At 37.8% G+C, this 12,723-nt stretch overlaps 1 protein-coding gene across 9 annotated transcripts in view; it reads left to right on the top strand.

Moving 5' to 3' along the window:
- Positions 1-9,600, top strand: part of TRAK2 (trafficking kinesin protein 2) — a 63,343-nt gene extending 53,743 nt beyond the window's left edge. For all 9 annotated transcript variants that reach the window (XM_058549598.1, XM_058549591.1, XM_058549595.1 and 6 more), the window contains 3 exons: positions 877-1,143; positions 3,015-3,120; positions 5,675-9,600. In XM_058549598.1, the coding sequence (XP_058405581.1) occupies positions 877-1,143; positions 3,015-3,120; positions 5,675-6,353 (1,052 nt within the window). In that variant the 3' untranslated portion in view covers positions 6,354-9,600. The remainder of the gene's footprint in view (positions 1-876; positions 1,144-3,014; positions 3,121-5,674) is intronic.
- The last annotated feature ends 3,123 nt before the right edge of the window (positions 9,601-12,723 follow it).

Genomic DNA, 12,723 nt, shown 5'->3' with positions numbered 1-12,723 from the left:
ATTCTGTTAATTTCGGTTCAGTTTTTGTTCTCTCCTAAGATATAACTTAAATTCAGAATAAATTTCTTTGTTTTATGAAATACTGACAATCTTCAAATGATTCTCTACTATTATTATAAAAGAGTCTGCATTAGACAAAATTTTGAGTAGGTTATCCGTAAGGACCCCTCAAATGCAAAGATTCTGTAAGTTAGTTTTATTCTTAATGATAAGTGCAGGTATTCGTCAGAGTTGCCATTTTTAGGATGAAATGACTATAGTGACATAATTAGACATTACATCTGGTGCTGCTCCTTGTGAAGATCATTCACCATGGTTTGTAGACAGGAACCACGGGGATATATCCTCCTTTTAGCATCTCCTTCATTTTCCTACTCTCCCTGAGAGCCTGGGAAAAGGAGAGTCATGAGCCGAGTGAGGAAGTATACAAAAAGTACTGAAATTCAAGGTGTCTTCCCAACCTGGGAGTCTGGCTTTTGACTTCACAGTTCATAAGTGTAGTTCCAAGCCAAAGGAGTACTGATTTTTGTCACCTGGGAAAATACAGCCCCACCTCTGAGGTGCATGTCTTCCTTCTCGTACTGCCTCAGCATCCTAGTTCCTATTAAAGGGCGTTGCCTTCGTTTTTTCACTGCTGCTTTAGATGTCTTTTTTAAAGTTCACTTTTGAAATAGAAAGATGATTATTTACACCTTTAGCATCTTGTCAGTCTTCCACAGAGAACTTTAATTTACAAATTTTACCAAAATATTAAGACCAAATAAGTAGTTTTATCATCATTACTTTTTTACACATGCAATTATAGCTTCTGTTTCAAGATTTAATATTTGTGGGAAATTTAAAACATGCCTTTTTTTTTTTGTCTTGCATATTCAGGATCACAAACTCTGCACCACTGGCAGCAGCTTGCTCAACCAAATTTAGGAACTATTCTTGACCCACGGCCAGGTGTTATCACTAAAGGCTGTACCCAGTTGCCCAATGATGCCATCTATCACCTCTCTGATTTAGAAGAGGATGAAGAGGAAGGTATCACTTTTCAAGTTCAGCAGCCTCTTCAGATGGAACAGAAACCTTCAATATCCAAGCCAGTAACAGGAATCTTCCTCCCGCCCATTACTTCAGCAGGTGGCCCAGTGACAGGTGAGGAAAGTGCTCAGTTGAATGTAGTCTAGGAACCAGTAGTACTTTGCATTCTGACTTGGTGTATGGTCAGCTGACCACCTCTATTTTAATCTTACTGGAGTGTACTCAGTCTTGAATGTAAGATGATGAACATCTATAGCTTTAGTAGCCCTTCTAATTCTCTCCACTTCCTAGCCAGCCTGCGTAAATAGGGCAGAGAGAGATCAGTTCAGTGAGTGGCTCGCAAACCATTTGGGCTCAGGATCTCTTTACACTCTTAAAAATCACTGCGAATTTCAGAGTGCTTGTTAATGTGGCTTCTGTCTATTGATATTTACTATATTAGAAATCAAAACTGAGAAAATATAAAAATATTTATTAACTCACTTAAAGATAATAATTACCTCTTAACACAAATAATATGTTTTATGAAAAATAGGTATTTTTTTAAGTAGATGAATGGTTTTCTTTTACAGTTTTACAAGTCTGTAATTCATAGCTTAATAGAACATAGCTGGATTCTTGTATCAGCTTCTATGTTCAGTCTATTACAATATGTTGTTTTGGTTGAAGAGTATAAAGACAAAGCAACCTCACACAGATATGTAGTTGGAAAAGTAAAGAGCATTTTAATAGCCTCTTCAGGTGTTTGTAGATGTTCTTAATATTACACCAAAACTTTTTAAGTGGTAGTTTCTTTAAGGTTCGTAGCAATGTGGAATCTGAAACCCTGTCAGTGAACTTACTGTACTTTGTTACATTAAAATCTATTGGTCTGTCCTGCACTTTGAATGCATCTTTTACCCATGAATGATATTGTAACATCAGGCATCGGTCATTTGGAAGATATTGGTTCACTGAGTTATGCAGATCTTCCAAATTTCATTATATAATATATTAAAATCACGTTAATATCGCCACCTATCTCATCAGATAAGTCTTTTAGTATTAGGAAGCTTTGAAGCTCTCAATGGTTAATACAAGTTTTCGAAAACTCGTTTTCACTTGAAAGCTCAAATTTTGTCAGTGGTAGCAAATCCTGCTAGCTATTTTTCTTGAAGAGACAGGTTCACTACATTCATTTTCAAGAAAATTTCTGCCAGATTGCACATCTGAATAACTGTAGTTTGTCTATTAATTGTTCCTTCAGGTAAAAATGGTGTTGAATGAAAAAATTTCAACTCCATTGCACATGTGCTTTTCCTCTAGATAACCCGTGTATCTCAGTCTGCAGCAGTGTGTGTAATGCTTACTTCCCATTTCATCACACAGAATATTAAAAAGATTCAAGGGTCAAGATTTAATAAATAATTTTTAATGCTTCATCAAGGACATTCTTACGTGAATCTGGCTTTTTTGTTTCCCCCTACTGTGAGTGGACAACCGTGAAGAATGCTAGTACAGCTTGGTGCCATTGCCTGGACTTGTGCTAAGGAGCCGGCAGTTTTACCACCAATGCCAGCCACGGTGAAAAGGCAGACAGCGTCTCAGCATTGCTGTGAAAGTAGTTTTGACCTGTAGATTCCCACAGGTTTGGCAAACCACACTTGTAGAACTGCTGGAGTAGATAGTTTGGCTTTCTTAGAAAGATTGGAGGATCAGATCTTGGGAGTTTGTTTAATGTATTTTTTCAGAATGTGGTTTTCTCTTGTTTGCAGGCTATCTATAATCCTTTTGAATTACAGTTTTAAAGTATTGAAGGATTTAGCTATATACTAACCAGTCAATACTAATACAGTATTTATGTATGTTTCATTTTTACACTTGGGGATTTTTGTACAAAAAACACTTGATAAATACTGTATTATTAATAAATAATGATGAACTTTTTACGTTATTAACCAAGTCTTTCGATTTTGTGTTTGGTTCCCTAAAAATCTCGACTTCAGTTGCAACCTCAAACCCAGGAAAGTGTCTGTCATGCACAAACTCGACTTACACCTTCACCACCTGTAGGATATTGCATCCCTCTGATATCACTCAGGTTACCCTCAGGTAAGAGGGCTGGGCAATTTGAGGCTTCACTTCTTTCCTCAACTGTGTTTTCATCAATTTCTTTTAAAAATTACTTTTAATTCCCAGAATTTTAATTAATGTTCTGTGATAATTTGTCTTTAGAATATTTTCACATTGTATTTTTTCATTTGATCGTTATAACTCTTTGAAGTAGGCAAGGCAAGTGAGTATGTATTGTGTAAATGAAGAAATTGAGGCATGGAAAGTTCAGGTGGCTGGTCCAAGGGCAGACAGGTCGGAAATGACTGTACCCAGAGTTAGCCAAACTGCAAGATTTGAGGCACCAGTCCTCCGCACAAGACTGCCCTCACTGCTGACACCACCTGCAAATTGGGGGTTTTCAAAACCACTCTCTGATTCGTTACTTTGCTAGAAGGACTCACAGAACTCACGGAAAGCTGTTTTGCTCAAGGTTGCTGTTTATTGCAGGGAAAGGATACAGACTAAAATTAGCGAAAGGAAGAGACCCATAGAGTCTGGGAGGGTTCCACACATGAAGCTTCCCTTGTACTTAGGGTTCATTACTGTCCTGGCAGCGACGTGTGATATTGCACACAGAGTATTTCCAACCAGGGAAGCTCACCTAGGCCTCAGTGTCTGAATTTTTTATTGAGGCTTCAGTGCATAGACATGATGGATGAATGGATTGATTGATCACCCATATGGTTGAATTCACCTCCAGGTCCACTGACCCAAAGCCCCCACCCTAAATCACATGGTTGGTCTTTCAGGCATGGCCAGCCCCTATCCTGCCACTATTGGGTGTGGCCAGGTCCACCCCAAGATCTAGCATGGCCAGCCTCCATTCTAGACAAAGACACTTCTATCAGATATGGCATAGATTACCTCCCAGAAGCTGAGGACAAACGCCAGAACCCTCTGGGCAAGGCCAAGTTATTTACTACACAGACTAGAACATGGATATTCTAACATGTAGTTGAGAGATCTTATTAAGCCATATTGCTGCTATTTCTATCCTACCAATTCCCAAAAGAATCTAAGGTAGTTTCAAAGATATGTAAAACATTGCAGGGATAGTGTTAACTAGAAGTAGAGAAGAAAAATGAAGTGAAGAGGAATCAAGAATAAAGATATAAAATGGATAGAGGAATAAAACTAGTGCACCAATTATACCATAAAGTCTACACTTGCTAAGATGAGCCATGTATTTGAGTCTTAACTTTGTAGCTGCCAGTGTGGAGGCTAATAAGATTAAGATTCACAATGTTTATAAGATAGAAGCAGATCAATTGTTTGGGGAAGCATTTGGGAGATATCCAATAAAGATCTCAATAAAGTCTGTAACGAGCAGGCCTATCTCTGTTGTTCTTATAGTCAACAAGATGAGTTTTATTAAATTGTTTCCTAAGGGGACTCTCAATACAAGCTGATACCATCGTGTGACGTGTACAATTTGGGAAAGGACAGGCAATTCTACAGTAATAGGGGCAGGAAAGTGGCCGACTCGGAGTACAGTATAGAGACTGCATCAGATTAGAGGTTCTTAGTTGGACTGGTTTAGCCAAGGAGTCAAACTTGTTTGCATTTTGCTTCTTTTATACAAGTTGGTACTTTAGCAAGTTTATTTATTTATCCTAAACTTGCATTTTTTTTACAATCTTTAAAAATCTTGATGAATTGATATACTGAGTATTTTGAGTTAGAGGGAAAGTTTATCTATTAAATACCGGTAACTTCTGCTCAAGGGGGAAAAGTTGGTTAAACAAGTATCCTCTTCATTCTATCACCATTTCCTTGAGTACATGATTTCTTATTAAGGTTTTTTTTTCTTTTTAACAAAACATAGAATAACAAGAAAGATTCTAATAGCTGTCAAAGCTTTTAATAATTTTTCATTTCCCAGAAACACATGTTCTAAGTCAAGATCGAGAAAAATTCATTCCACGGGTATCCTTATACTCCTACTGTTTGGAATTAACATTCTTGAAAATGGAGATTTAACAATTAGAACTTTTTTAGTTCTCAGTAATACAAAATTGAAAGATTAAAAAGAAATTTCTCCTTAGAAGAGCATCTTAGGTTTAAGTATGAAAGATTATATTTTCTAAAAAGTTGAAGAATTGTTTACTCATGGATTGTTGTCTCTTGGTATATTTCACTTTATGGAATGGATATATTAATAAAAATGTTTAAAGGTTACTTTCTTTAATATTTTAATTTCTTTGATTTGTCATAAAATTTAGTTGTATTTCCACGGGTATATATTTTAGAGTTAAAATTTAAGAATGAAGTTATCTAAGAGTACAGTAAACTTTTTCATATCCTATGTAAAGAAATATGTTTCAATAAGTTAATGACTAAGTTATAAATTACAAATCATTAACCAATCACTGAAGTAACATAGAATCACAGAATTTTCATTCCTCAGATATGTTTCACAGAGTTCTTTACTGATGTGTTGCCTGTTCCTCTGTATTTGCTATGGATTGCTACTGTAATTACTTTAAATGCTGACTTGGAGATTGCTTTTTATTCTTAAACTCTCTCTTCTGCTTTTTTTTTCTTTTTAAAGCTCTGGGTTCCCTTCATTATCCTGTGGAAGTAGGGGTAGCAGTTCATCAAATACAGCAGTGAATTCTCCTGCTATGTCCTATAGACTCAGCATTGGTGAATCCATCACCAACCGGCGAGATTCCACTATCACCTTCAGTAGCACCATGAGCTTGGCCAAACTTCTACAAGAGCGAGGCATCTCTGCTAAAGTGTATCACAGTCCAGTTTCAGAGAACCCCCTCCCCCAGCCTCTCCCTAAAGCCCTGGCTATCCCTTCCACACCACCAAATTCACCTTCTCACTCACCTTGCCCTTCTCCTTTGCCCTTTGAGCCTCGAGTGCATCTCTCTGAAAATTTTTTGGCCTCCCGACCAGCTGAAACATTCCTCCAGGAGATGTATGGTTTGAGACCTTCCCGGAACCCTCCTGATGTTGGACAGTTGAAGATGAACTTAGTGGACAGGCTGAAGAGACTGGGGATAGCCAGAGTGATCAAGACCTCTGATGCACGGGAAAATGGAAGAAGCCAAGAGGCAGAAATTGGTCTTCAAAGACCAGACTCTGCTGTTTATTTAAATTCAGGTAGCAATTTATTGAGTGGACTGAGGAGGAATCAGAGTCTTCCAGTCATAATGGGTAGCTTTGGCGCCCCAGTTTGCACATCCTCACCCAAAATGGGTATCCTGAAGGAGGACTGAGGTTCAGCTGTTATCTGACCTCTTACACAAATTAGCACATGAAGGATAGATTTGCACTGATAGATGTAGTCTGGTTGGACTGAGAGAAAAGGAACGTTGCAGAAGGGGTTGTGAACGTGGGAAGAGGAACGTGGGAGAATAGAAACAGAATTGCGATGAGGCCCTAATGAATGAGGTCTGATAAACTGAAAGTATATATGAAAAGGTCATGAGTGTTTGGAGGCAGAAAAGGAAGAAAAGTCTAATACACTCCTTCAGTTGGGTTTTCTTGTCTTGAAAATGAAAAGTGACTAGAAAATAAATTCAGTAATATTGAAACATACCAAAAGTACTGAACTTGCTAGCACATTTATTTCTGGTAAGCATAAGCAAGGAGAACCCAGGTTAGGAGATGGGAAGAGAAAAGGAGCAGCTTTGACGTCACCTATGGAAAGCTGTCCTGGAGGGTTGCTGGGGAAAGCTCAGTCTGTTGCTGGGACAGTGGTGAGATGGCTCATAGGTTTGCCCCTCCATCAAATGGTGTGCTCACAGCGTTAGCACAAGTTACCTTTTTCATGAAATCAGAAGAGTGGAGACTCCCTTTTGCTTTCTGTTTTCAGGCCTTTGAGCCACTGGCAGCCCAAAGACTACCAAATTCCTTTTGTATTTGTGATTAATTAAAAGTTCTTTTTTAAAATTTGTATTTTTATATGACAACCCCCAAAAAACAACATGAGTGGGGAGTAGGAGAGATTTACTTTAAAAGGAAAATTTGGGTTAATTGGAACCAAGGAAACTTGTTTTCAGAATATTTCTTCTGGGTAAGTGCAGTGGCCAAGACATTTGAACACAATTACGTGTCTTTCAGATTTCCATGGAGGCTGGAAGGAATTCAACCAGAAGTGCAATCATAGGAGTTAGGGAAGGTTGTGTATTTATGTCTGTGAGTTTTTTAATAAGGAAAGTTGGTTGCAACTAAACTTTTTCCAAAGTATACTATGCATATTTTTAATGAAAGATGACCTGTATTTGCACAAAAATTCTCAGGCAAATAAATTATTATAAGCTGAAGTAAAACCCAGGTGCTTGCTTTGAGATTGTGGGTTTTTTAAGTGTAAAATAAAATTAAAACAAATCTGCCTTTTTCTTGATATCTGTAGAATTAAAGAATGAACTTTTTAATGGGAGAGTCAAAGCTTTTGCTTTTTCCCTGAGGCGGCTTCTTTTTTTTAAACAAACTATGTGAAACTGCAAAGTGGAACTTGAGGATTAGGTTCTGGTGTTTAACCGTGTGACGCAAGGCTGTGAATTGGGAAGAAACAAATCTGTTTTCTGAGTGTTGCTGACCAAGGTCTGCTCCTCACAGATGACATGGCTTCATCTAGGCAGTACAGCTCAGAAAGAAATACCATTATATGAAAGGCATGATGGAGAGACGATGAGGGAGGGGAATAATTATTTTATTTTTGAAAATGAGAGACATATTACTTGATCTTTTTGGTGTTTAATTTGTAAATGTTTTACTCCTTTGTTCTGACTTAACTGAAAGGCAATTTTCTGAAGAATTCTTCATGAGTCTTGCTCCTTTGATTCCCATTAATAGACCTATCTTCAGGCCAGAGGAGGGTCCTTCCTCTCTCAAGGTGCCTCTCCTTCGTGAAGAGCTGTGTGCTCAAAAGGGTAGAAAAACCAACATGCGTGCAGTGGCAAGAATATGTGAGTTTTCCATGCTTTTTAGAATCTTTTGATAAAACTTTTCTAAGTAAATTTCTCAAAAAAGAAAAGTGAAAGTGTCATCTCCCCATTCTCCCTCCTTGCTCAGTCATGCTGAGGTCAACAGACTGTACACATGCGTGTTCAGAAAGGATGCTAGCAGGTCCATAGGTCAATGTAAGTGTCCCTGAATGTGGCAGGCATTAACCAAAAGAATTCCTGATGTTTAAATTTCTGAAATATTCCAATTCACTTATTAAAAAATAGTATTTGAGTTTCTACTTCATAAAGTAACTCTGGGGTGCTTATTTTAGCCAATTCTTAAAGCTTTTTATTTATTCTCAAAGAAAGAAAGCTTCCTGTTGCCAGTTTCCAAGAAACATCAGGAAGTAGGAAAATGTAGGGCCAGAGAATAGTACAAAGTGTTAAACTATCAGATTTATGAATATTATATAAATAGGTATAAATTAAGCTAGATTTTGGAGCGTTCTGTGTAATTAGTATACTTTTTTGTAACCGATGCTAAAATGATCACTTAGGAGGCAAGGCAAAGGCAAATTCACAGCCAAATAAGCACATCAGATGAAAAAGAACCATACTTAGGTTTTTGAAGATTAGATTGACGTTACTGTTCCATCAGAAACGCAGTAACTTTATACTGGTGCATGCTTGTCTCTAGAGATGAATCCTGTTTTGAAATTGGGTTTTGCAGTTTTTGAAGTTTGCACCTAAAATCATTTTTGGTACAGCCTGAGAATCTCTTATTATAGCAAAATTGTGTGCAAAGTATAGTGAGAAGAACTGGATAGCAAGTTCCTCCTCAATTTTTCTGTTATGCGTTAGTACTGTTCACATTTTAGTTCTTCTTTATCAACTGTGTATGTACTTTTATGCCAGTATAGGAAACTCCAATCTTTTTTTTCTCCTTCAAGAAGGTTCTCAGTGATTATACCTCAGGTATTTCTGAGTATCCTATTAGATCTAGTAGGAAGGATACCTTCATGAGCTCAGACTTAAAAGTTTTCCTGAATTATGATGATCCCAAATCTTAAGCATGAGTCTTAGGGAGAAGTTAATGACCATTGTTAAAGTAATTTTTTAAAAAGTTTTGTACTATATGTCCTTGATTTGACATGAATGAACAGACTTTGACAAAGGGACGACATAAGCTAGAGGCAGCTCACAAGAGCCTATTCTCTATTAAAGGTGTATTTTATATAGTATTCAAAAAAGCCTGTTATTTTTTCTGACCATTCTAGTATGTGATTAGTTCTTGTTGGTTACTAACATTGACTGTTGACATCTAGAACTAGATCCCTTGAGTGTTTGTCATGGTCCACTCCTTTGATATCAGATGCCTGTACTCCAGGTGCAACACACAGTGTTTACACTGTGGTTGTGCTGCAGAGCACAGTGGAAGTGCCCGCTGGGGCAGCCAGGGAAGTACTGTTGTTTGATAGCTGGGGCTTGACTGTTGAACAGCTCTTTGTGCACCTACCTTTGCTTTGTCAATTGTAAATCAGATAATAAACATGAGTCTCTTGTTAAATTGACACTTGTCTCCCTGTGTTTCTGTCCCAGTTCTTTTCACAGATAATCCTGTATTAGGTCTTTCCTTTCCATTATGTTGTTTTTGGTACAGAAAATAACCTCTATTTGCCCAACCAACAATAGTCATAAGTAGTAAACAGATCTCATTGTATTTTCTTAGGTATTTTTTAAAAATAGCATAGACAAAGTGTCTACATATGCCTTATTGTTTCCTTAGCAAAGTAATGGCAACAAAAAAAAAATCTGGCATCATTGATAGGCAGATCTTTAATTTGAAAAGATTCAGGAAGTGTGAAGCAGTTCTTTTCCTAGAGTCCAAAATATACTGTTGATTTTCTTAGCTATTTAGAAACTGTTTCCAAGAAACTAAATTTGAAAATTATTGGACTCAAATAGAAAAGGTTCTTTGATGTTCTCTCATCTCCATCACAATTTAATTGCTATATTTTTTTAAAAACTCCTTTAATGTCCAGTAGAATTATGAGCATTTTGTGAGAAATAAATGAAGAATGTCTCTTATTTCTTTGACATGAAATTGAGTGATATTCCTAGCATCTTTAATTGTGTTTTCTTTCACAAATGATTATCAGTAGATGTGTTTTAAGTCCAAAACCCTTGTGATGCGGCTAAAGATTTGAGACTTGCAGCATGCTGTTGACTTCTTTCTTTGTTTTCATTACATTAATTTTGAGTTATACCGTATTTCATTAGTTTTTATGAAATAGGGGCCAAAATGCCACAGAATTTTCAAATGAACAAACGTTGCTGTGCAGGTTTGGCAGAGATGCCAAAATACAATTGTTGGCTGGCAGGCAGTGTTGCCAGCATTAGCATGAAGTGTTTTATTCTTCAGTGTGAGAAAGTATGAGTAAAACATGCTAAAGGAGATGTGAGATGTTAGAGAAAAATACATAAGAGCCAAATAGATAAAAATCAAAGGGTTATTCCATAAAATTTATTTTTCTTGCCTTCTCAGCAAAATCACTATGTTGGTAAAAAGCAAGATTTTCACATCACATTCAAACATTACAATGGGCCAGGATATTTTATGAAATATTTTAATTTTACATAATTCACTACCACTTACATCGCTATTTCACCACCTCTTAATCTGTAGATCATACAATAGTATGAAGAACAGGCACCATGCTTCTTTCATGTTCCATCTAGACCTAGGGGATCAGAACTTTCCACCCTAAAATGTGTCTTTTTGGCTTGATTATTTTTAAGAACAAAAGACTCAGGAAGAAACTTGGACCTTTCCCCCCTAACTGCCTAAAAGAATTTCAGATAGAAGGCCTATTTCAGGAAACAGCTATCAACATAGATAACTATAGTGTAATAAAAAATAGGTGTGGTAGACAGGGAGGAACCTAGGAAAGCCCATTTAATCAAAGTCCCCTCCATGTCTCATTGTCTCTGCCTGGCATGGCAAACATTTGTTTACCAAACATTTGCTTTTCCATCTCCATGTGAATTGTCTTTCTCCCCCTTGAAGTCCCAAACCACTACCCCCAACATCCTCCTTTGTCTTTAGCTGAAGATGGTATTTAAGGTGATGGCTTCAGCCATTTTGGTGAGTTACTCAAGTTTTCCTGGGTTTCTCCCATGTATACATGTTATTAAACTTTGATTTTCTCTGGTTAGTCTGTCTCATATCAATTTAACTCCTAGACCAGCCAAAAGAACCTATAAGGGTAGAGGAATATTTCTTCCTCCCCTACACTTGGTGATGTAGGGGGTCAGAATTTACCACCCCAAAATGTGTCTCTTTGGCTTGATTATTTTTAAGAACAAAAGACTCAGGAAGAAACTTGGACCTTTCCCCCCTAACTGCCTAAAAGAATTGGAGAAAGAAGGCCTGTTTCAAGAAGGAGCTATCACCATAGATAACTACAGCATATTATAAACTAGGTGTGGTAGGGAGGAACCTAGCAAGGCCCATTTGATCAAAGTCCTCCCCATGTCTCACTGTCTTTGCAAGGCATGACAAGCATTTGTTTACCAGACATTTGCTTTTCCATCTCCATGTGAATTGCCTTCCTCCCCTTTGAGGTCCCCAACCACTACCCCAAACATCCTCTTTTGTCTGTTGCTGAAGACGGTACTTAAGGTGGTGAGTTACTGAGTTTTCCTGGGTTCTCCCATGTACACATGTTATTAAATTTGTTTGATTTTCTCCTTTTATTCTGTCTCATGTCAATTTAACTCCTAGACCAGCCAAAAGAACCTATAAGGGTAGAGGAATATTTCTTCCTCCTCTACAATTGGTGACAAAGATAAGAGAAAACTTAACTGCCTGGATGCTGCTCACTCCAGGACTACTGCAGCCAAGAGATCTTGGACCTCTGACAGGAGCCAGCAGGAGGTAAGAGTTCTTACCGTCAGTCTCCCAGATCTCTGTCTGCAGGGTCCGTGGAAGCACGAGTGGTGAGGTTTTTCCTTTTCTAAATTTGGATTAGCAGGAGAAAATACTTGTGAAGCTAGTTTCTTAGACTCACCAATGGAAGGAAATTTAGTTTGAGAACTCTGGTTTTTATTGATCCTTCTCCTCTCAGAGATGGTCACTGTTTTTCCTTGTCTCTGTCTTTTGTGTTATTTGTCATAAAAAGGAAAAACCATAGGGCAAAACATAGGCATAGGCCCTATAGGCCAGTTGTTTGGGCCGGCCTAGCAGTCTGATGCTGGGGTAATATGCACATGAGGTAAAAGGTATTGCTAAGGGACATGTTGGAAGCCAAAAAGCTGCAAAATTGGTGGGCATGGGTCAAGCATTTAAGAGCCATTAGGGCACTCACCAACTCAAGAAGACTCCTGTGATAGGATAATTTGATCACAGAACAGGGTAGATGGACATTAGGTCAACCTGCCAACCTCAAGGAAATTTCCATGCAGTGAGGTACTTTGTAAAACAACACACAATCCCGAACCCTGCAGCATCTCCCTCGTAGATATTAGTTTGGCTCCAGGAGACCCAAGGCTGAGCTAAAGGTGTTAATGTGCATATAAGATAAGGTTTTTTCTTTTGTCTTGTTCAACGTCTTGAGAGCTTAGCTTTGAGACCAGTGAGATTCTCTCTGGTCTCTGCCATCTGGATGATGCATATACTGGCATGCATCTTGGCAGC

The sequence above is a fragment of the Diceros bicornis genome, chromosome 10 (assembly GCF_020826845.1).
Source record: "Diceros bicornis minor isolate mBicDic1 chromosome 10, mDicBic1.mat.cur, whole genome shotgun sequence".
Taxonomy (NCBI): Eukaryota; Metazoa; Chordata; class Mammalia; order Perissodactyla; family Rhinocerotidae; genus Diceros; species Diceros bicornis.
The sequence above is the reverse complement of the archived record's forward strand: the minus strand, read 5'-3'. Positions and strand labels throughout refer to the sequence as shown.